The following is a 23609-nucleotide window of genomic DNA, read 5'->3' on the forward strand; positions in this document are numbered from 1 at the left end:
GTTAAAGGTTTAAGTAATTATCATTTATTATTATTAACCAGCATGCATTGTCGCATACAATTAGAAACTAAAAGACAAAGAAGACACAAAGATTAACAAATTACCATTTCTTCAATATGGACACAATGATTACAAAAGCCTTTTTGTGGGTGTCATTTTGTATTACGTGACATTGGAGCATTTAGGACTGTACAACATTTGATCATTTTTATTTTATAGTAACAGAGCACAGAAAGTAGACCAAGCCCGTCCAAAAGCGCACTTGTATAAATGTGAGAGACATGAAATAGGAAAGCTGCCTTTTTGGACCAAAGTTCATCAGCCTTTGGGCTTTGCAGATGTATTCTTTTTTAGGCAGGCAGGAATAATGAAGAACAAAGCATTAAAATGTGCATAGAAGTTGTAGAAGTTGCTCCAGTTAAAAGGTGGCACTTTAAGAGTTTTCCCTCCTCTTAATTCTCTGGAACTTCCATTCCCCACACTAAGGCCCATTGTGTAAATAATGTATATAAGCAGATGGTTTGGGGAAAAGAGCATTCGTCTTCTCTTCTCCTCCTTGATGATTATGAGCTGAATAAAGAGCATGAAATTCACTCTTGACTCCGAGTTATTTCAGCTATTATGATTCAGACTCATCTAAGCAGCATTTCATACATTATGCGGCAACAACAAAGGTTTGTCACCAATGAATGAACATACAGGGAACCACAATCTCATTTTCAGATATATACTTTAAAAACATACTGTGGGAAGAGGCCACATAAACAGCACAAATTCTGTAGTCATTGTAGGTTAAATTCTACCAAAAAAACCACCCACCCCAGAACATTTTTAAGATACTCTCGTTCTTCAGAATGCTTGTTCTTTGACTGAAAACTTGTCACTAAAGTACATTCTTTGATTCTCTGGAAAAATCCTGCAGTTGATTCATATCTGTCGTTGCCGCTGTTCCAGAAGAAAGGAAGTGCTGAGTTGCCTGAATCGCTATTTCTTATTAGAAAGAGCTACGGCCACAATTAAGGCAACCAAGAGGACAGCACCACCAACCGAGACCAGAATGGTGATTACTATCATTCCTCCAGCTCGCTCAAACATCACATCAGCAGTTTCATAGTTTGTCACTGGAATGCAAAAGGAAAACGGATTCAAGAATTAAAGCAGGGGTCAGCAAACTTTTTCAGCAGGGGGTCGCTCCACTGTCCCTCAGATCGTGGGTGGAGGGCAGACTATATTTTGAAAAAATAATAATGAACGAATTCCTACGCCCCACAACTAACGCAGAGATGCATTTTAAATAAAATGACACATTCTACTCATGTAAAAACAAGCTGATTCCCAGACCGTCTGCGGGCCGGATTAAGAAGGCGATTGGGCCTTAGTTTGCCTATCCATGAAGTAAAGCAATCAAGACAGATTTGCAAAAGGTCAAAGTCCATTTTATATCCCTACTAGGTAAAGGGACCCCTGACCATTAGGTCCAGTCGTGACCGACTCTGGGGTTGCGCGCTCATCTCGCGTTATTGGCCGAGGGAGCCGGTGTACAGCTTCCAGGTCATGTGGCCAGCATGACAAAGCCACTTCTGGCGAACCAGAGCAGCACATGGAAATGCTGTTTACCTTCCCGCTGTAGTGGTACCTATTTATCTACTTGCACTTTGACGTGCTTTCGAACTGCTAGGTTGGCAGGAGCTGGGACCGAGCAACGGGAGCTCACCCCGTTGTGGGGATTCGAACCGCTGACCTTCTGATCGGCAAGCCCTAGGCTCTGTGGTTTAATCCACAGCGCCAACTGCGTCCCTTATCCCTACTAAGGAAGTACTTTATACTTATGTCATAGCTGCCAAGTTTTCCCTTTTCTCGCGAGGAAGCCTATTAAGCATAAGGGAATTTCCCTTTAAAAAAGGGATAACTTGGCAGCTAGGACTTATGTATAACAACTAAAAATATTGCACTGAGGTATTCAGGAAGGACTTGTATAACACAAGTATGCACACAACATGTTCCTATTGAATCAGCAAGGTGACAGAGTGTCCATGTGGTCCCACATAACTGAACACTCCTTCCTACAGAAAGAACATTCCTTCCACATAGAGAACTAGAGGTCAGGAAGAGGAGTACCCACTTCTGCATATCAGAAAAAACTAACCACAGCAAAGTTGTTCCTGTGTTAGTTTTTTGGGGGGTGGGGTGGGGAAAACAAAGTGTATTGTGGCATAGACAAACGATTTTCATTCTGGCCTACATGTGCACCTAGTGTATGGAACCTAATGTCATAATAAAAGTGGTTAGACTTTAAGGTTCTGCTTGTTCACAACTCACAAGTGTATCTATTTTTATTTTCACACAGTGGGCGGCATCCGTACATCAATGGCCACATAGGTTACGCAGCAGTGGAAAACCCAGATTCAAAATCTTTCACATACCAAGTAGGTGAATATTTTCTGGTACCATATCTGTCCTAAACTGCATAGTTATCTTTTAACTGGGCGATGTGTTACATTCTAAGATTTATCTGTTCATTTCTGAAACTCACCATTTCTGGTCTGTATTGCTGTTGACCAATCTGTATGACCTCTTATTGTAGACTTGCCATCCAAGAAAAAGAAGTTCACCCTAGAAAATAGAGATTAAAAGGCCAGTGAAAATTCATATGCACTTTAAAATATCAAGTATGAAAATAGAACTTGAGACAATCTCACTGTAGTCTTTGCCCCATGTTTTAACATGTTAAATAGGAATGCTTGACCCACCATCCTGAATCCAGTCTTAGCTTCTATTATTAAAATTGGATATTTCCCTGGGGGGAATGTTGCCTTTTTAGAATACTGGTACTTTGTACTTTTGCTTTTATCTTGGAAAATAAATGCAGGTGGTGCACGAATAATGGCCATAATTAAAAGTGTGCAAACATAATCAACCAAAAATACTGTCCTGGTTCAACCTGTCTCTTCTACTATTTTTATTACTGAAAAACTTACTTTTTTTTATAAAACTATCTCAAGATCCATTGTAAATGTTATATTTTGTTCTGTTTTGTTGGTATGTAACAAAACGTTTTGCAATTGATTCTGTACATTTTGGATAATCAGAAAACCAATAAAAATTTAATACTGAAAGAAGAAGAATATAGTAATTTTCTTTTTTAAAAAATGCCCCCCAAAGGATACTGGAGGAAACAGGGCAATGTCACTCCTCTATATTCTATTGCCAGAGGCAGTGGCTTCAAGTTTGGGTCTGCTAAACCAACACTGATGCATTGCCAACCACATTCATACATAATAGAACAAAATTATCATTTGTATGATACTAGCTAAACCCAAAAGATCTATCATTAATAGGTAAGCAAAGGATGAGGAGTTTCTCCCACCCCACAAGCATTCTAATGGAACAAGAAAGCTTTTTACACCACTCCTGGAAACCCTGTTAGAAGGCAGCCTAATTTTATTTAAGTGGTAAACCTGTGTTGGACTACGCCACTCCAGATTGTACTAAAATTCTTCTCCCTATAAAAATATTTCTTCCATATGCAGTCATACCTTGGTTTAAGTACACTTCAGTTTGAGTACTTTAAGTTTAAGTACTCCGCGGACCCGTCTGGAACGGATTAATCCACTTTCCATTACTTTCAATGGGAAAGTTCGCTTCAGTTTATGAACGCTTCAGGTTAAGTACAGACTTCCAGAACCAATTGTGTACTTAAACCGAGGTACCACTGTATAAAAAAAACTAGATACCAGGGGAGCCTAGCTTTTGCCCCATCATCATGCTAATTCTCCATGTGTATATATGGAGGAGAATTCAGACATATGGACCCCCCTCTGTATTCTCAAATGGTACGGATCCCATTCACTGAGAACTAGTATATCGTGTGCCTATCCTGACAGCATTCCAAAGGCAAGGTCCCATGTGACAGGTTTTTCTCCTGTTGATTGTGAACAAAGCTTGATGTTTGCACTGCCCTATTTTCCATTTAAGAATGCTACAATCTCAGTTCCTCCCCTGCCCAGATGCAGCCCATCATACACCAGTAACCATCTGAAAAGTACAAATATTCAGCCTCTAAAATTAGTGCATGGTCTGTAAATAAAATATACATTATTTTTAAAAAGTCAGAGGTGCAAATATTTCAATCAGTGTCCATAGTTACCTATAAAATGTGGATGGCTTAAGGGCTTGATTGCAGAAGGGGCCTTTAGTTTGACGGCAAAACTCTGATCCCACCTGGTAGCCTATGAGTGTCATGAGCTCATATTGGCTGTCTTCTAAATCCAGAACCACAAGGTTCCTAGCTATTTCACAGGAGACACTCTTGAATTCACCGGCAAAATAAAGAGTGGCTTGAGGTGTTTTGCGGAGATTTTCAATCTGTTCAGTATCTGTCACACCTTCAAAAGATGAAGAACAGCCCATCATATGATAATCACAGCTATATTTCATCAGTACAGCACAAAGAGTCATTTCATGTAGAAACAGAAAACGTTACAGCTCTTCCGGGATGACACCTGTTCAGATGGCAGGTGAGGAATTGCATCTTTGATATGCGACCAAGAATAAACTTTCTATGCATGCATAAATAGTCTCCTTCTTGACATGCTAGTTTTCTCTATTTGAGGGGCCTCTCTCTTTCCTTTTTCAAAAATGGATCATCGAAAAATGAGATCCCTTCTCCTTGGAAGCCTGCATTGGTAGAAATGAGAAAGAATACTACATGCTATTTCCATTCCCTCCTCCTTATGTTCTGGCACCAGGATGGATCTGTTTGTTAGCAGGACCACACCAGAGGTGGCACGACACTGCTGACCTGCACCAGAGTGAGCATCTTTTGGTCCAGCACTCGCAGCAGATGAAAAAACAGGACCTTCCGGGATCCAAACAGAAGCTGGGATTGGCTTCTGTGATCTGGTATGTGCCGCTTAAAATGGGACACTTGAGGGACAGGCACTAGCAATCATGAGCTCCAAATTCTTGTCATCCAAAGTAGTGTCAGGTAAGACATTTCAAGGATTATAGAAAGCCAAGAAAGTAGAGAGGAGACTAGACCCATGATTCTGCTAAATTCTTTAGCTTAATGGGGGGGGAGAGATAATTGTGTGCACTTCTCTGTGTCCCTCTGTAAATTCTCTGTGTCCCTCTGTAAAAATTGAATCTGTAAATTCAAGCAAACAGAACAACATAGCCCAAGAGCTTAAGGGGACTAAAACATGATCCAGAACCTATTCATTTTCCTGAATATATGACCACCTTTCTTTATATTACAGGCCAACCGTCAAACCCAGTCGTATTTATTGTACTCCCCACCCTCCCACTTTGTACTGATATGCTGGTGCCTTTGGGTCAAATACTGTACATAAATAAGCCACAGAATAACATAACATCCTTGGGGAGCCCTATCCAGTAGCAAAGAGCCCATCATTCCCCCAGTTTCCATTGCTCAAGTATATGGCTTGGCTAAATGACAGGATCACGTTCTCATTTACAGTTTTAATATCGTGAGATCGACAGATAAGGAAGCATAACATATTTGGTATTTTATTTTCCTCGAGCACTCGCATTGCATTTCCAGATAAGGAAAAGAGAAAAAGATTACAGCACTCAGTCACTAATTCTCTACGTTATGAAGTAGTCCCTGAAAAATGCTCCAAGTATTCTGTTGGCCATTTCAAAGCAAGCGGGATTTCATTGGGACTGGAAAGTCCAGCTGAGACATACATGAATGGAAAAGGAATGAAGTATAACATGGAACAGAAATGCTGTAGTTTTTATCTTCAGTTCTTGATCAGCAAGTTTTGCTTGTCTGTGTGGTGCCACCAGACTGATGTACAAAGGATAAGGAAAACATCTCTCCCCACCCCTCCCCAGATCACATCTGCTGGCGACTCTTGTTATTTTAACCTTTCTCAGGCTGGACTGCAGTTTTAAAACCTGGTTTTGAAAATCGTATCCTGAGCACTTGGGATATAAATGGGTATGAATGTTAATGTTTTCCCCTAAGTTTCAGGCACTCGGCATTTAAATGCCCTTCAAGTGGGTTGCATGGGAGCTATGTGGAAATAAGTTTTTAAAATTCACACAGCCGCAGGTTCATCACTTCTGGAAGACAGCCAGAACAGACCATCCCCTCAGCTACTGACCTCTGCTCAATGTAGAATGCTGAGGTTTGTCCTCTGGAGAAACATGTGAGACTTTTAATAGAAGGGAAACAATTATTAGACCAAAGGGGGCTACCCTTTGGCCTACCAAATGTTGTTGAACCAGAATGCCCCCATCAGTCCTGCCTATTGGGGCTGATAGAAGTGGAGCCCAACAAGATCTAGAGAGCCACAGGTTCTCCACATCTGGATTAGAGTAACAAAATCTCTCAGACAGGATCCCGCTCATTCCTGCACGGCTGCATCAAATGTTACATGCGCACACACACACACACACACACACACAAAATCCCATACCTGGCAAAGTGGACGAGTCAGGAACTTGAGCTACAGCTATTCTCACTGTGGCTGGAGAAAACTTCGCGGCGGTAACACACTTTGGGACATTGACAAGAAAGTAGGTGCTCATGTAGGTTGTTAAAAGCATGCTGTTGTTAGGGAAGAAATCCATTGCTGAAAAGCAAAATGAAAAGTAACATCATGGTATTGTTCCACGGGATGGCTAATTTTTCACAAACTCTGTCGATTGAATAAAGTGCACTTTTCAAAGTGCCTTTGCTTGAATCCAAGCCCCAAACTTGCAGATAGCCATCACTAAGGGCAAAGACATAAACAGACATTTATTGCTATGTTCAGAGCAGGCTCCTACTTTTATACCAGCTCCATCCCCTCCCAGTCAGAAGGGGGCAAGAATTACTGTGAAACTTTCAGTGGTACTGCTTCTGAAAGTCCCAAGTTTGCAGCACTGACGCAGGCTGCTCCTATTCAGAAGCTTTTGTGCAAAAAAACTTGAGGGCAGCTGCTGCAGAATGCCACACCATGTGCCAAATTTTCTCCACACACCCCCAACAATATTCAATAGCTGGATGTGTTGTGCTGTTTCAAATCACAGGCGCAGGCCCAGTGAGATGCTGAAATGGGCTGGCTCATGCATGCAGGCCCATCACTTCATGAACACAGCCCTGAATAGTGACAGCCTTGTCTGAATGAACCATTCAGCTTATTTCAAATGCAGGGCTTTTTGGTAGAACCAGCTCAGTTTAGCTGCCATTCTCAAGTGATGAGAAACTGCACACACATGGTTCTAAGTAATAAAAGAAGACTAATTCCTTCAGTTGAGTTGCCTTCTCTAAGTGGTTTTAAATTTTTTCTCTATGAAAGAATTATGCTGCTGAAGACTAAACTGCCCCCTAATGGAAAAGAACTCATTTAATACTCAAAGATGGGACCCAGGTGGCACTGTGGGTTAAACCACTGAGCCTAGGGCTTGCTGATCAGAAGGTCAGCGGTTCGAATCCCTGTGACGGGGTGAGCTCCCGTTGCTCGGTCCCAGCTTCTGCCAACCTAGCAGTTCAAAAGCACGTCAAAATGCAAGTACTGTAGATAAATAGGAACCGCTACAGCGGGAAGGTAAAGGGCGTTTCCATGTGCTGCTCTGGTTCGCCAGAAGTGGCTTTGTCATGCTGGCCACATGACCCAGAAGCTGTACGCCGAATCCCTCGGCCAATAATGCGAGATGAGCGCGCAACCCCAGAGTTGGTCACGACTGGACCTAATGGTCAGGGGTCCCTTTACCTTTTAATACTCAAAGATAGCTAGAAGGATTATACCCTCCAAAAAGATTAGACAGATGATAGATAGATAGATAGATAGATAGATAGATAGATAGATAGATAGATAGATAGATAGACAGACAGATAGAAGCACAAATGGGGATGGAGTTTCAAAGAACTGGAGGCCTTCAGTATATATAGGTCAGGAGTAGGGAATGTTTTCCCGCCAGACAGAGGCCACATTCTCTTCCAGAGAGGCTTCTGGAGGCCACATGCTAATGGTAGGCAGGGCCAGGGGCAAAAGTGACCCCTGAATGTGAATGTTGCCATACTCCAAGGAGATCTTCCAGGCAGGCAAAAACACTGAAGTAGAGTTTGAGGGATGACGCCTTCTGAAAGAGGGGGTGGCTGAGGAGGGATACAAGCCAGGGAGAGCCCCAAGGGCCAGAGAGGCAGATCCGAGGTGCTGGCGTAAGGCAAGGAAACATCAAACTTTAGACTGCACGGGTGGAGGGCCAGTCAAAATGGCAGTAACCCAACTTTGGACACAGAGAAGAAGGAAGCAGAACTGCTTTTCACCCTATCAGTTTATCATAATAATCCATCTCTAGTCAAATGTTGTTTTTTTAATCTCAGCAAAAAAAACTCATTAGCTGCCCATCAGCATGTTTGCCCTTTACCCATCCAGGCACACCCACCCACTGCTTCCTTTCTGAAGAGATCATTACAGCAGCGTAACATGTTTTGCATTGCAAGAAAAATTGAAATACACGATGTTGTTAACATTGCAGCTTCTCTGATGTAGTTCTACAAACAGTAGCAGGGAACATAAAGCTTATTTGGTTTCTTCCCTAACAGCTTCATATGAAATGTATCTTATCTTGCTCTATTTATATCTCTGAATATATATCACAAACAAAATGATTTCTCCACTATTGCTTTAACATACAGGTGTCCTTTCTAGCTTTCTACTCATGTCATGAGGCTTTCTAGTCATTTGTCATTTCCCAGCGACAATCAGTTATAGCCTTGAAGATTTCAGTTCTTTCTCAGACATATACAAAGCAACTCCACTGAATTATTACTTGTGATTCTTTGTTTTCCAAAGTGCCGCTTGGAACTGTACATACTGTAAAAGTAAATTTCCTTATGACAAGGATTGATTTATTGTAAGATTGCCAAGAAAAAAATATTGAAGCAAAGTTATTATGCTTTTAACATCTGCATGAGAAGCAGAAATTCCGCTCTTTGGAGGCATCCAGTTGTAATAATGGGGGGAAAAGCTTAAGTATCTGAATTGTTTACTTGTCCCACAGCTTTTAAAGGTACAGGACTCTCCCAAGGGAAGAAAACAACAACAACTAGCAACCTTAATTTCTTGCAGTGGAAGAGAAATATCAGCAGAATCAGGTCATGATGAGAAAAATATTATGGATTAAATATTTTGCAAGCAAATTGTATGTGTAGAACATAAACTGTTATTTAATATGAACAGTTATTTGCCATAAAACATCATCAAAACATATGGAACTTCATCGATATGAATTTATGTACTGAGATGACAATGGGCTTTATGTCCTCCTGTCCATCCAGACCAAGCTCTACACTTCAACGCTTTGGCAACCTATTCCTGCTCAAGCAAGAAGGTGATACTTACTGATTTTTTCCAGGTCTTCCACTAGAACAGCCCATCCGGATCCCAAACTGCCAAGCAAGCACAAGAGCAAACTCAGCTTCATCTTGTACAGCTAGTACCCAAGACTTAACTAAGTGGGCAACTGAAAGGACAGTTGATCAAACTGCAAGTTTTCTGCTTTGGGCGGGGGGGGGGGCTGTGTGGATGGGCAGCCCATTCTTTTGCAAGCATGAAATGGGCCAGAAAAACGGGGGAAACCGGATAATCAGGTGCTGCACAAGCAAGACAGGGGAGCGAGGTGTGCTGCGCACTTATGCAACAACACAGCCCTTAACGTATTGGGAACTGCATGCTGACCTATAAAAGGACTTACAGGAATGTAAAAAAGTTTTTTTAAAAAAAATTATGAGAACTGGGCTGAAACAAGATCGTTTTCTTTCTATATTCCTAATGGAGTCCATTCTTTCAGAAGAATATCAGAAGCATACCTATGGTAATATTTAACATTTACATACAGCTTCAGAGATTTTTTAAAAAACTTGTTAGGCAGTGGAATTTGCTACCAAGGAGTGTGGTGGAGTCTCCTTCTTTGGAGGTCTTTAAGCAGAGGCTTGACAGGCATATGTCAAGAATGCTTTGATGGTGTTTCCTGCTTGGCAGAGGGTTCGACTGGATGGCCCTTGTGGTCTTTTCCAACTCTACAATTCTATGATTCTATGTTAGCATGTGAGAGGTTCCAAAGTCATCTGTCTGTGCCCGGAGTTAATGTTGTTAATGTGGGGTAGACTGTAGAAAATAAATAACATATGCATTATGTGACCAAGGTAACTTGAGAGACCACCATCCCCCTTACATCCCTGGTAGCTCATGGCCTTCAGCTGGAGAGTTTCTCCCTGAAGTCCTTAATGCTAAGATGTTGTGCTACAGCAACACAGAAGAGGGCTATGGCTGCCCGTTTGGGGGACATCATAATTTTGAGATACAACAGGCACCCACGATCTGTAGTTCATGGAAACAAGTGAAGACATTTTTGTTTCAACAAGCTTTTCCAGCTGGATGGAAAACTCACCTCCGTACTCATCTCTACCTTCGGAGTTCTTTTTCTATTGTTTTAAAACAGATCCTTCATTTTCTCTGTATTTCTAAACTATTTTAGTTATTTTTATTGTAAATCACTTTGAGACTTATGCAAAAAGCAATGAATAAACTAATAAAATTATTATCATTATATCCATTTTTTAAAGTTAACTTTCTACTGTAAATGTACCCTTCCATGCAAAAACAGCACATGTAGTCTTGGGGAATTGGATAGATCTGCAGGTGTGTATTTTTTCAGTTGTATGTGGGCTCGTTCTCACTTCCACTTGTCCTGTGCTTAGAAAGCATGGGGCTGAGCAGTTTTCTCCCTGCCCCGCTCCCAGGGGTGAAGTGGGGGGGAGCCAGGGGGGCCGTGATCCTGGGCACACAATATGGGGGGCGCAAACCAGCCCCCCCCCGAAATCCCCATAGCGCCCTGCCTGGCTGGGGCAGTGAGGGTTGGGTGAGCTCAGAGGAGGTTCTTCACCCTCTATGCCCCACCTCGCCCAGCACACAAGTGTCTGCCTGTCAGCAGTGAGGGCTGGATGAGTGCAGAAGCTGAAGAGCACCCTCTGCACCCCACCCCTGACCTGGAAAACCAACTATTCTCAGGGGAAACCCACTGTTTAGCTCTAAATCAGAAGAAACTGCAAACCAACGAAAACCCAACAAGCCATTTGCTCTGAGTGAGTGCTAAAGAGCAATTTTTCTCCGGGGGGGGGGGGAGGGGGAGGAAGTGTGGCTAAGCCCATGACTCAATAATAGTGCTAATGGGTTCTTCCAAATACAGTGGTACTTCGGTTTATGAACACAATTGGTTCCGGAAGTCTGTTCATAAACTGAAGCGTTCATAAACTGAAGCGAACTTTCCCATTGAAAGTAATGGAAAGTGGATTAATCTGTTCCAGACGGGTCCGTGGAGTACTCAACCTGAAGCGTACTTAACCCAAAGCATGGGTGTAATTGGTTCCGGAAGTCTGTTCATAAACTGAAGCGTTCATAAACTGAAGTGAACTTTCCCATTGAAAGTAATGGAAAGTGAATTAATCCGTTCCAGATGGGTCCGCGGCATTCATAAACCAAAAATTCGTAAACCGAGGTTCCACTGTAGTAGCAACTCCTACCAAGAACAAAGCATGGATCTCATAAAAGCACTGCTCTTTGTTGCAGAGGGTTAGAACTTGTCCCTGTTTAGCCACAGCAGTAACTTGTCCATCTCTACTGGGCGCCTAAGAATGCCATGTGTCCTAGTATGACCTAGTTATTTATACCCCTCTCAGCTTCACAGCCTTCCCCAACCTGGAAATTGTTCGGGGAGCCTAGGATTCTGAGCCGGAAGCCATCTGTTTTAAATGTGCTTGAAATGTATGATGGGTACGCGGCTTTAGATTCTTTTGCTCTGGTTTCTGACAGCAGAAAAGTCCGTCTTGTCCAGTCCTATCCCTTCACCACTGTCCCTGCCTTTCATTCTGTTCTGTTTTCAAAGTTGATGACCTCTGCAAACAGGTTCAGCTACATGCTTTGATGACCTATAATCTTTAACTACATCAATATTTGAGTACAATGCCCATGTTCCAGAGCATTCTCATCTCAATGACACGAGGAGAATGCAAACTGGCTAGAGAAAGCTAGTTGTAATCAAATCAAGAGCAACGTGATTTACCACAGGGGTGGGGTTCCGTTTTGGCTCAGTGGGCCAGATCCTTATCTGTTCCCACCTTGTGGGCCAACGTTGACAAGTTTTTTTTTTGGGGGGGGGGAACAACCCACCTGCTAGTCAACTGACATGACATTATAACACCCTCCCACCCCCACCCCCATGTAAAATAAGGCCACAGCCATCTAGTAGGAGAAATCCAGGAGTTCAAGTCCATGGCCTGCTGTGTTAGTTTTCAGTTTTCAACATGCATTTGGAATGCAGTCCTCAACCTGCCATCCGTATAGCAAGGTCCTTTCCACAGCGCCCTGGGCAGGACCCATGATAATATCAAAATGACCACGAGGGGGTAAAGTTCTGAGAATGGCAAACACAGCTGAGAGGAGAGGATGCAGCCTGCAGAGCTTTTGACTTATTCAAATATATGAAAGGATGTCATATGGAGGAGGGAGAAAGATTGTTTTCTGCTGCTCCAGAGAAGCGGACACAGAGCAATGGATTCAAACTACAAGAAAGAAGATTCCACCTGAACATTAGGAAGAACTTCCTGACAGTAAGAGCTGTTCGGCAGTGGAATTTGCTGTCAAGGAGTGTGGTAGAGTCTCCTTCTTTGGAGGTCTTTAAGCGGAGGCTTGATAGGCATATGTCAAGAATGCTTTGATGGTGTTTCCTGCTTGGCAGGGGGTTGGACTGGATGGCCCTTGTGGTCTCTTCCAACTCTATGATTCTATGACTTCTTCAAGGCAAGTTGTGGGCAGGAAACACAGTGCATTCCTCTAGATCGTTTATTCTCAAAAAATTACACACATTTCTGTTCATTTAACTCCGAAGGGCAGCATACCACAAAGAAGCAAGTTACATTTCTTCTCATAATGAACAACATACATAGGATTGAATACCTCACAAGAGCTATAAGCCTGCACACCTGAAAGGAGGAACTGTAAAGCTTCTGCTTCCCATTTTAAACTGTTCACAGTTCCCCGTGATGTCTGACGGTTGTGGGTTGCTTAAACTCTGGTTAATGTGAACAAGCCCAAAGATCCCAGCATGTTTATTAAGCCACAGTTTACTGCAGTGGTGAACCATGTGAGTCTAAGTCTCACTTATAATGGGAAAGACAGTTTCTCAATACAGTACACCTGAACTAGGCTATTGGGCAAATATAAGTGCAAATGGCTTCATCTGCAGCCTGAAACAAGACACAAGGAAGAAAAGTGACTGGGGACTGGGCAAGTTACAACTAAGGAACACCGTCAAACTCAGTTCAAGCAGCGTTTTACCCATTCTTCAGCTCCTGGCTTCACAGCTTGTATACTCATGCTTCAGAACAGGCCTCCCCAAACTTCGGCCCTCCAGATGTTTTGGACTACAATTCCCATCTTCCCTGACCACTGGTCCTGTTAGCTAGGAATCATGGGAGTTGTAGGCCCAAACATCTGGAGGGCCACAGTTTAATCATGCAGTCAGCCAACTTTTTTTTGAAAAAAGCTTAAGCTTAAGGTATCTGGATTGAGATTTTTAGTTACATCATCACTTTACAAATCAAGTGATCAATAACCCTACACCAGCTGTTGCTAAGCTACAACTCCCACCATCCATTGGCTACGCTGCCTGGGACTGATGAGAGCTGGAATCCAAGTAGAGATGGAGGCCACAAACTCCCCATCCCTCAGCCAAGCCAACAAAAAAAACGTTTTGGGGGTGCCCTTCATTAGGTGTGATGTAGATTAGACTGACAACAGGGCCAGCAAAAATCATAAACAGCAACTCTTGCTGCGTGAAAACTGCAGATTGTGTTATTAGAGGAGCATCGCATTAGAACAAGGTCAGCCATGGCTCCTCCAACGCCCTATTGTTCCAAGTGCAGGGCGATTTTCAGGAATGTCATGATGTATGTTAAACAAATGAGCATTCTGGAATGTGGTTTCCCATGCAATTCTATGTATAAATGTTGCTCAGTTTCACCCAAAGACAGAGCTTAAGCAGCCACAACAATTTTCAGATTTGTAACCAGTTTCCTCTGCCATTGCCCTCCCCGCCCCTGGCCATGTTGACTCCAATTACTCAATATTCTCTTCTTTTAAATTGGAACTTAAATACAGCATCAATTAAGATACCTTTAGAAGTTTACATTTGTACTCTACTACAATCAATTTTCACAAATCAAATGATTGCTTTATAAAAACCACACATGCTAAATGACCCAGGCTATATCACTTAAATCAGGGTAGCCAATTTGGTGTCTTCCATATATTTAGAACTACAACTCCCATAATCCCTGGCCACTGGCCATGTTGGCTGGGCTGATAGGAGTTGTAGTTAGAAATACTGGAAAACATCATATGAGCTACCCACAACTTCAGTAACAGGGCTTATAGCCCATTGCTCAAAGTTAAGAAGTCATTCAAGCAATTAATGTTAGAATATTATTATGGACTATCCACCCACTTTTTAAACTGAAAAAAGCCATATATTTAAGTTCATTGCTGCTTGAGAGTTGGAGATAAGTTCATGAATATTCCTGTTCTACGCATGGGACTAGTCACATGGGGTCAGTTTTTTAAAGATGTGCATTTTTGTAACCAGACTTCGTATCCAAGCATCTGGGAGCATTGAAAGGGCATCCACAGCTGGTTTGCCACCTTTTCTGACTTGAAGACTATATTTAGTGGGTGGAAGAAGCTTCTAATTCTGACTCAGAAGTTTCTAGCACTCTTGGAGCAGTCTGTTGGGTTGTTTGGGATTCGTATCTCATCTCAGTGGGAGTCTCTTCTGATGCCCTGGGAAAGAAAGAGAGAAGGGAGGAGGGGTTCACATCATGCAACCCCTTGATCACTAGCTCACTTACATTTTAAACCAACTTCACTGAAAAGCCTAATGTGAAGCAAGACGAACACTACAGTCATTTAATGCATGTGCAAACCAGCCCTATTTACCCCAGCTGATTAGGACAAGTTCGTGGTAGCTCAAGCAGACACTTAAGCCACCTCAATCACTTTCCAGAGCTGCTCTCTTAATGGTGCTATAAGGCTACATCTAGGGCAGTCTTTTTCTGCAGCAAAAGCTCTCAGGCCCACCTTATAGGTTTCCTTCCCATGTGCATGAAGCTCTGAAGGGGTTCTATTGGGGGATGTTGGTTAGATCTGAACCTTAATAACAGGGCCGGCTCTAGGTAGAGTCCCGGTAGCGCGGTGTGCTAGGGCGCCAGGCCGGTAGGCGGGGCGCTGCGTGGCAAAGCCGCGCGGAAACCATGCTGCGCCCTCCAAGGGCGGGGGCGCTGGAGTGATTTCCTCCCCTCAGTGCCAGGGCGCCCGACCTGCTCGGGACTGCCCTGCTTAATAATGGGTAGAGACTGTAAGGGGGAGAAAGTACAGAGAACCGCCCCCTTGCATCAGAAGTAGCTCCTCCCCAAGCAGCGATGGAAGCGAGGGCTCTGAGGAGGCTAGTGAGGAAGTGGAGAGAGAGGGCCAGGGCTCCAGCAGCATGGGAGAGCCCCGGCAACACAGGAGGGAGGAAAGAGAGGGGGAGAAGGGAGAAAATGAAAGCATGGACCCTTTCCTCCGGTTCCGGAATTACGCAGGAGAAAGAAAGGGAGGAGATTCACTGTCCCGAGACTCCTATGTTGGAGAAGATCATGTGGGGGGGGGGCAGTGCCGGATTCTGCATCGGAATGAGCAGACATGTTTCACACACCTGTCTCACTGTAAATAGACTGCACTAATAAAAACTGTTTAAAGACAAGCATGCGGAACGTCGTTACTCTAGAATAGTCGCAAGAACCCCTGACAGAGACAAAGCAGAGCACAAAAGAAACTCACGTTACAGCCAGAAGAGCAGCAGCAAGAAATCCAGCCACTAGGGTGAACATCAGCACACTCAGGATGGAAGTTATGACTATCATTCCACCACTTCTGCGACCTGGCCAGGTATCAATGGTAGAGGACCATTTCACTAGGAGAGGAAGTGGAGTGTTGTCAGCCTTCTGCACAACCTAGCTCTTTAGATGGGACAATGAAGTAGGGTTGCCATATTTCAAACAGTGAGAATCTGGACAGAAGTTGTTGATTTTCCCGGACATATAGCCAATTTCTGCCTGGATGCTGCTTCGGACTGCAGTATTGCAGGTATGTCCACGGAATTCCAGACGTATGGCAACCCTACAATGAAAGAGCACTTGGCAACCGGTAGTTTGTTGCTTTTAACAGGAGGATTCGGTATAACAACACCGGACAGTCAAACAAAAAATGAAACACACTGTTGCCACTCCAATCTCTGAGCAGTGCCAGATTCCAGGGGTTGCAAGTGCTCACCCAGGGTTCGTGTTTCCGTTTGGAATGAGGGACAGAAGAGACTGTGGAGTCTTTATGATGTATGGTTTATTTACACATGTGTACAACCTGAACCTACGATTGAGGGGTTCACAGCATCACCACCCCAAAAGGGTCTTGTTTCTTCCTTAGCTACAGCCTTGGATTCAAACAGAAATCAAGCATTGCTCTCAAGTATTGTTCCGACTCTCTCTCTAGCTTGCTGCTTTACTTCTAGATCACATTACTGCCAAACTCTGCTCTCAACTCTGGCTTTTGTCCTTCTCACTTTCTGTGAGTTCCATTAGCCATCTCTCACAGAGCCCCTTCCTTTGTTCCCCTGAATGGCTCATCACCCAGGCTATCACCTCAGCAGGAAGCTGGCCTGCCTTTCCCAAGAGTTAGAAGCCTTGGTTAAATTTGAATACTTGCTTGATCCAGGGATTAGAGGGGGCTCAGCATACAGTTTATTCCCCCCCAAAAAACCCAGCCCCCTCATAATAATACTTACACTTTCTGGTTTTGATTGGTTGAGACCAGAGAGTTTGGTCTTTCATGACACCTGCTGTACTGTCTACAAGGACGTATTTAAACCTGGTAGCGAGAATGCGGAAAAGGCTTTACTGTTCCGATAACAGAAGACAACATCTTAACGCACCAAAACCCTGGCCTCTTACCTGCAGAATCCTCAGCGTAGGCTACAGTTCAGGCATAAGCAATAACCTATTAAAGCACTTGGCGAGCTGCTAGACTTGTTATTAAGGCCTGGCTTGAGAATCTGGATCTCTGCTTGAAAGAAATCTTATGATGGTTCCTCCCAGGCTTTCTTGCCTTCCCCACCCCCTGCCACCTTTGTCCAGAAAACACATCTGAGTCCTTGCTGACAAAGGGAGGTTGCAGGGATAAAGCAGCAAGTGCCTAGGCATCCTTCTTCCTGTCTTCTGCTTTATATTAATGCCCATCCATGACTGCTTTGCAGCTGTTTATGGCAGAGACCCAAATTCCGACACTTTGGTTTCTGCTGAATATTTAATCTAGGGATTAGTATTTCAAGCATGTGGACAGTGGAAGAGCAAACTCTCCTGATCCTGCTTCCTGAATGTAACTCCCTTTTTTTAAAAAAAGGCCTCTAAAAGCAGAGTGTTTCTGCTGGGTGCTGTAGCCCTCCCTGCATTTTGCAAGGAGTATTCTGAATGAAGCAAATTAAATACGACATAATAGGCATCTGAAACCTGGTGGGATGAGTCTCATGATTGGAATGTAGAAATAGAGGGATACAATCTATTTCAGAGAAATAGACAAAACAGGAAAGGAGGAGGAGGAGGAGCGGTATACGTCAGGGATGTGTATACCTGTGAAGAGATCCAGGATTTAAAACTCCAAAGCCAAATTGAAAGTATCTGGGGCAAAATGAAGGGAGAGAAAAATAACTGTGATCTCATTGTGGGTGGGAGTTTACTATAGATCCCCAAGCCAAACTGAGGACACAGATGATGCATTCCTGGAACAGATGACCAGGCATTCAAAAGGAAGTGAGATAGTAGTAATGAGGCTCCAGAGTCATTGGGAAGAGACTTGCCGCAGTCACAACTAAATGCAGGTCAGCTGGCTTATTTTAAATTTGTATGCTGTTTTGAGTATTTAAAAGCAGCTTGTACAAACAAAGCAGCAGCAGGAACAATACTGCTGACTTGGGAGCAAAAGAGGTTTGCAAAGGAGAGGGGGGGCCTTTTCTGTGGTGATGCCCCAGCTTTGGAATTCCCTCCCCAGGGAGGCACTGATGTTTCTCAATCTTTTCAGCATTAGGCCAAGACATTGGTTTTTATGACCTCTGTTTTGCTTAATAGTCTCGTAGTTCATTACTTTATTTATACTGCTGCACTTAATAGATTATATTGAATTTTTACTGCGCTGGAATCTCTTGAGTGAAGGGTGATTTAGAATACTTTAAAAACAACCAAATTAAAAGACGCAGAAGCGAGACAGTATGAATAAAAGCCACCAAAAGCCTTAGCAAATCCTACCATCTCAGCCTCCCCCTCCTACCATCAACCATCCAATTTCACTTTGTGGGAATATCTGGAGAAGGACTTGGGTGCTGATCTTAATTCCAGGAAGACTTATCATTATGCCACCATTCAATTGGATAGGGGGTATTCTGTCCCTTTCAGATTACCCTCAGCACTTATGTTTTAAAAACTTTCTTGGGAGAAATGCATACCTGTAGGCTGTGTCTTGGGAGAGAGGTGGATTACAAGCATCTAGAAAATTTGGGTCATACAAACAAGTGGCATCGTCACCAACTCTGACCAGATACTGAGCCATGATAGCAGGTGCTTTGGTAGCGTCCACAGCATCAGACAGCTTGGGAAGCGACGCGCAGTTGGGAACATTAAACACCGCAGCTTTGTAAGGCCCACTTTGTCCTCCACTGGTTTGATGGAAAGTAGCGTCGAGAGGTTTACTACTATTGTCCATAACAAAGGAACCTGAAGTACTTGCTGCAGCAGAAATGGACACATGCAAAAAGTTTACATGACAGTTTGTACATGGCACTCACCAGCACTCTCAGCTTATTTATTTAAGTAACTGTTATGCAGTGTTTTTTCTTGTGCCGCTGCAGGAGAATGACCAGCGGCCATTTGCCAAAATGACTGTCTGACTCTAGCCATTCCCCGCTCCCCATTCCAAACTTTGCCATCCAAGTGGAAATTGCTATCTGTAACTGCTTCTGTACAGGAGCCTGTGACAGGGACCGGTTTACTCCAGTTCCAAACAATATAATATCTGCTTTTGCCCCCCCCCCTTTGAACAAGGACAGACACAATAAGCACCCACTTACCAGAGTCCATCATGACATACAGGTATACTTCATAGGATGCTCCTTTCAACATCGAGCCATCAAACACACAGAAGGGCTTCTCTAAAGCAACTGTTGTGAGGGTGGGATTGTTTGTGGCAAATTTGGGGTTTGCAATGTGTGGTCCGAGTGTCTGGCCTTCTAGAGTAAGAAGAAAAATTACTTGCTATTAACTTTGGAGCAGTCAATCAAAATTCACCCAATCTCCCAGGTTCAAGCAAGAAGCTGTTGTACTCTTTGAACTTAGGGAGAGGGGTATAGATACAGTCTCGTAATGTTGGCATGTGTCTGTCTTGAAACTTTCTGTTCTGTTCTTTAGCCCAAACATGAATCTCACTTCTACTTAAAAACCCTATATTTTTATGGTGGCAGTGCTGCTATGGCAACCCACATCAGAACAAAATTAAAAAATTCCTTCAGTAGCACCTTAAAGACCAAGTATGAGCTTTCGTGTGCATGCACACTTCTTGGTCTTTAAGGTGCTACTGAAGGAATTTTAAAATTTTGTTTCGACTCAGAACAACACGGCTACCTACCCACATCAGAACAGACGGTGACTTAGCAGTGGGTCCTCCTGACCCACCAGTTGAAGACCCATTCACATAGCCTGATGCTATCAAGACTAAGGGAATGACACCCATGAGGATGCATTTTACCACAGCCTGAGTAGCACAGGGGTTGAGTTAGAAGCAAGGAGATTCTCCACTCAGGTCTTACCTCTAGACCAGGCATCCCCAAACTGCGGCCCTCCAGATGTTTTGGCCTACAACTCCCATGATCCCTAGCTAATAGGACCAGTGGTCAGGGAAGATGGGAATTGTAGTCCAAAACATCTGGAGGGCCGAAGTTTGGGGATGCCTGCTCTAGAGGAACTTCTCTGTTTCTACCTGTTGCCTAACAAAGGAGGGGGCCTTGCTGGTGCCCCATTTGTGGAATGCTCTCCCACGAGACGCACACCTGCGCATTCACTATGGTCTTTTAAGGAACCAGGTGAAGACCTTTATTTTTTCACAGGCTGTTTCAATTACAATGGATGTGGTCATTTGCTTTCTTTCTTAGACTAGCTGGTTTTATGCCCTTTAAAAATTATGTTTTGCTGGTTTACTCTGCTTTGCTAGGTTTGTTTTTTCCTTATAATTGGATTTATTGTTTTTATTGTTTTAAACTGATCGGATTCAGGGATTTGTTTGGGGCTTAAATGTGCTTGCAAACCAGCGTGTGAGCAGTATAGACTTTAACAAACGCTGTATGACTAGTCTATATATTTGACAAAATATAGCACAGCCTTAAGTTAGTCTGTCACTGTCCCATTTATGTATAAGGATTACAAAACATATGTGAAGTGATTTGAATATTCACAAGCACTATCATCTGCATTAAGTGTCTTTCTGCCCTTAACACAGAGAAGAGAGTGGTTTTCCTTTCCATTTCCACAAACAGCAAGCTAACTACCATAGCTGTCAACTTTCGGATTTGAAAATAAGGGCTCAGCAGCCTCACCTGTCCCGGGGACAGTCTACGGTATATCTAACAATCCAGGATAGCAGCGGGAAACGGTGCTGGAATAAGGGAATTTCCAGCAAAAAAAAAGAGGGAAGGTTGACAACTGTGGCTTGGAATAAGGGAGTTTCCCGCAAAAAAAGGGAGGGTTGGCAGCTATGCTAACTACATCCTAAGTTACAGTGACATTACAACTGCAGCACACAATGTCCGTAGTTCATATGTTCCTGTTCCTTTAACAGTTATTACATCTATCGTTGGTCATCTTTAGCACTTCCAAATCCTTACAGCAGCTGCCACCAGTAAATATCCAATCCTATGCAAATTTACTGAGAAACAGCTCCCCTCCCCCCAAAAAAACCCAATCCAGGAACCAGATAAGAAGATAGCTGCTATATGTTAGTAGTGTAGAACATCGACAGAGTCTGCTCATACTAAAGATTTTGCCAATAAAAATCACAGGCACACAAGCCCTATCTATGTTTTACTTGCAGAGGCAGGCTTTAGATTTGTAGGATCTACTTTGATTTTATTAGAATCCCAAGGTCCACCAACCCATGTCAAGTCTTCCCTTTTCTTGCGAGGAAGCCTATTCAGCATAAGAGAATTTCCTTTGACAGAGAACTTGACAACCAGGTGAGCATAACAAACAGATTGAGCCTAGGGATTTGCAATTGGTCCCATGACCAAGCTAACAAGCCATTTCACACAAAAATCTGTGCCTCGTTTTCCACTCTCCTTCAAATATTTTCCCCCAGCAACCTATTTGGGAGGGAGCAGGGGAGAAAGCTCTTTAGTTGTTGTTTCCAACAGATGTTTGAGAGTTAGGTCTCCAGGTGATTTTCAGGATATTGGCAAAGGTTTCTACCTTAACAGAGAAAATAATGCCTTTCTCTCCTTTGCACTCTTGATGCTAAACTGAAGAGCATGCTAATAATTGTTGTGGTACTTAGTTGTACAAACATTCAAGGCCAGAATTAACACAATTGTGTTATGCTGTTCAAAGCCACAGGCAAATATCATTAGTGATGCAAGACTTGAATTGTCAAGAGCACACAGCTATGAAAAATGACACTTTTAACATCTATGTGTTAATTAATAAACCATGTGGAAGGAAGAGTAATGAAAATTAAACAGATATTGGCTTACCCCAAGTATATTGTATCTACTTTAGTATCTTTTGATTTTACCAAGACTACTGTATTATAAAATACTGTCATTGGATATGTAATAATTGCACTCACCTATTGAAGGAAGTAACAGAGTGAGAAAAGGAGGAGAACAAACTGGGGGGCTCTACAAGATGCTGCACAAGAAGTACAGCAGCACAAAACACATACAGTGCGGCAGAGAGATTAACACTGACCATGTTGCCCTATTATGGCCCCCCTTTAAGGTGCTTGACGCTCTGGGACCTTGTAGTGAGGAGCAATCGAGGCACTCGGGTTACTTTTTGAAACAAAGGGGAAATTGTCCGTTCCAGATGTGCACACTTGAAAGCAAGTTCCATTGAACTTGATGGGCTTGCAGCTTCCAATGCAATATATACTTAAGATTACATTAGAGTGCCGTGTCTGAAAAGTATTTCCTAAAAAAGAAGAAGGAAGAGTCTTCTGCTTTGAATCCCAGAAAAAAGAAACTTTCTCCTGCAGGGAAGAGTTTCCATGAAGAACCTATCAGCCCAGTTGTGTAGCACAAATAGTATTAGGGAACAGGTTAAAAGCAAGCACCACTCCTGATACCAGTGACTTACCTATGCAGAGCTGCCACAAACAGCAAAAAATCAGCTGCAACCAGAAAGCCCACATAATCAGACAGTAGAAGAGGAAGCCCCTGCTACCTACGGCCCCAACTCACAAATGCCAGCTCCACAGCTCGCACTAACTACCGGTATATCAATGGTTCTACACCTTCTACTAATTGCTTTGTTCCACCAATCAGCGGCTCACATTCTGCTCCCTTTCAAGCTCTCTTGCAGGCACCCTTTCTCATCCTTGCCCCAAACAGACATTATCATCTGCATCTAATCTGGGGGGTGGGGGTGAGGGGGAGCTGTGCCTGCCTCACCCAGTAGAAGGAGACTGCAGTCCTTCTGGCACAGTTTTAGCAAGGTCTCGTTTTTTAAAGTTTGCTGTGATGCGAGTTGTTACTGGAACTTCCTCATAGTTTTCCCAAAGGAAGCAGCAGCTTATTCTGAAGTTAAAAGTAAAACATCTTGTTTTGCAATAAGAACGGAACGTATGTATGTATTTAATATATTGCATTCCTGCATGACACCTGTAATAACAGTAGCACATTGTTAGAAACTTTATTGGAGTAGCCAAGATTAGTTTTGGATTAGCACCTGCCTTCCCCAACCTGGTGCTGTCCAGCCCACAGCAACCTTGACCACCAGCCGTGTTGGCAGGGACTGATGTTGGCAGTTGCAGTCTAAAACATCCTGGAGCTCACCGGATTGATTGAGGAAGGGTGAATAATTAGAAAGGCACAAGTTCTCTTTGGTCAAATCTCTAGCCCTTATCCTCCCGCCATAATGTGAGGTTGGAAATCCTGACCTACCTTAGAGGCTTGTTGAAGGGATGGCCGGAATATAGTATATGTTCAGCACTTCAAGCATTCTGAAGCACAATATAAACGCTAAATATTTTTATGGCCACTACTGCTAGTACTTGAGAAATGCTTTCACAGATGCCTGGCAGGGATAAATTTAGTAGGTTAGGCTTGCTTCTCTCATTCCAGCATCTCCGTGCTGGGAATTTTTTGTTCTGTTCCTAGTTGGTCATGAATTTTATTTGCTTGTTTGTTTTATTCCATTGATGAGAATGTTGATAGTGCAGAAGTTGGATTTTTGAAATGTTTGCTGTACAGGG

At 43.2% G+C, this 23609-nt stretch overlaps 2 protein-coding genes across 3 annotated transcripts; both read right to left on the reverse strand.

Moving 5' to 3' along the window:
- Positions 1 to 621: 621 nt before the first annotated feature.
- LOC118096527 (uncharacterized) lies at positions 622 to 9470 on the reverse strand. Its single transcript, XM_035138473.2, has 5 exons — positions 9360 to 9470; positions 6447 to 6602; positions 4148 to 4385; positions 2534 to 2613; positions 622 to 1121 (listed from the first exon to the last, which is right to left on the reverse strand). The coding sequence occupies exons 1-5, from the start codon at positions 9439 to 9441 to the stop codon at positions 985 to 987; spliced, it is 693 nt and encodes a 230-aa protein (XP_034994364.2). The 5' UTR covers positions 9442 to 9470; the 3' UTR covers positions 622 to 984.
- Positions 9471 to 12843: 3373 nt separating this feature from the next.
- Positions 12844 to 22781, reverse strand: UPK3A (uroplakin 3A). 2 transcript variants are annotated; one of them, XM_060275167.1, is made up of 6 exons: positions 22493 to 22781; positions 19222 to 19377; positions 18601 to 18880; positions 16891 to 16973; positions 15891 to 16023; positions 12844 to 14852 (listed from the first exon to the last, which is right to left on the reverse strand). In XM_060275167.1, the coding sequence occupies exons 1-6, from the start codon at positions 22545 to 22547 to the stop codon at positions 14738 to 14740; spliced, it is 822 nt and encodes a 273-aa protein (XP_060131150.1). In that variant the 5' UTR covers positions 22548 to 22781; the 3' UTR covers positions 12844 to 14737. The 2 variants fall into 2 exon arrangements, with proteins under 2 accessions (XP_060131150.1, XP_060131148.1); XM_060275165.1 differs by having other exon boundaries at positions 19222 to 19380.
- Positions 22782 to 23609: the final 828 nt, after the last annotated feature.

Source organism: Zootoca vivipara, chromosome 5 (assembly GCF_963506605.1).
Source record: "Zootoca vivipara chromosome 5, rZooViv1.1, whole genome shotgun sequence".
Lineage (NCBI taxonomy): Eukaryota > Metazoa > Chordata > Lepidosauria > Squamata > Lacertidae > Zootoca > Zootoca vivipara.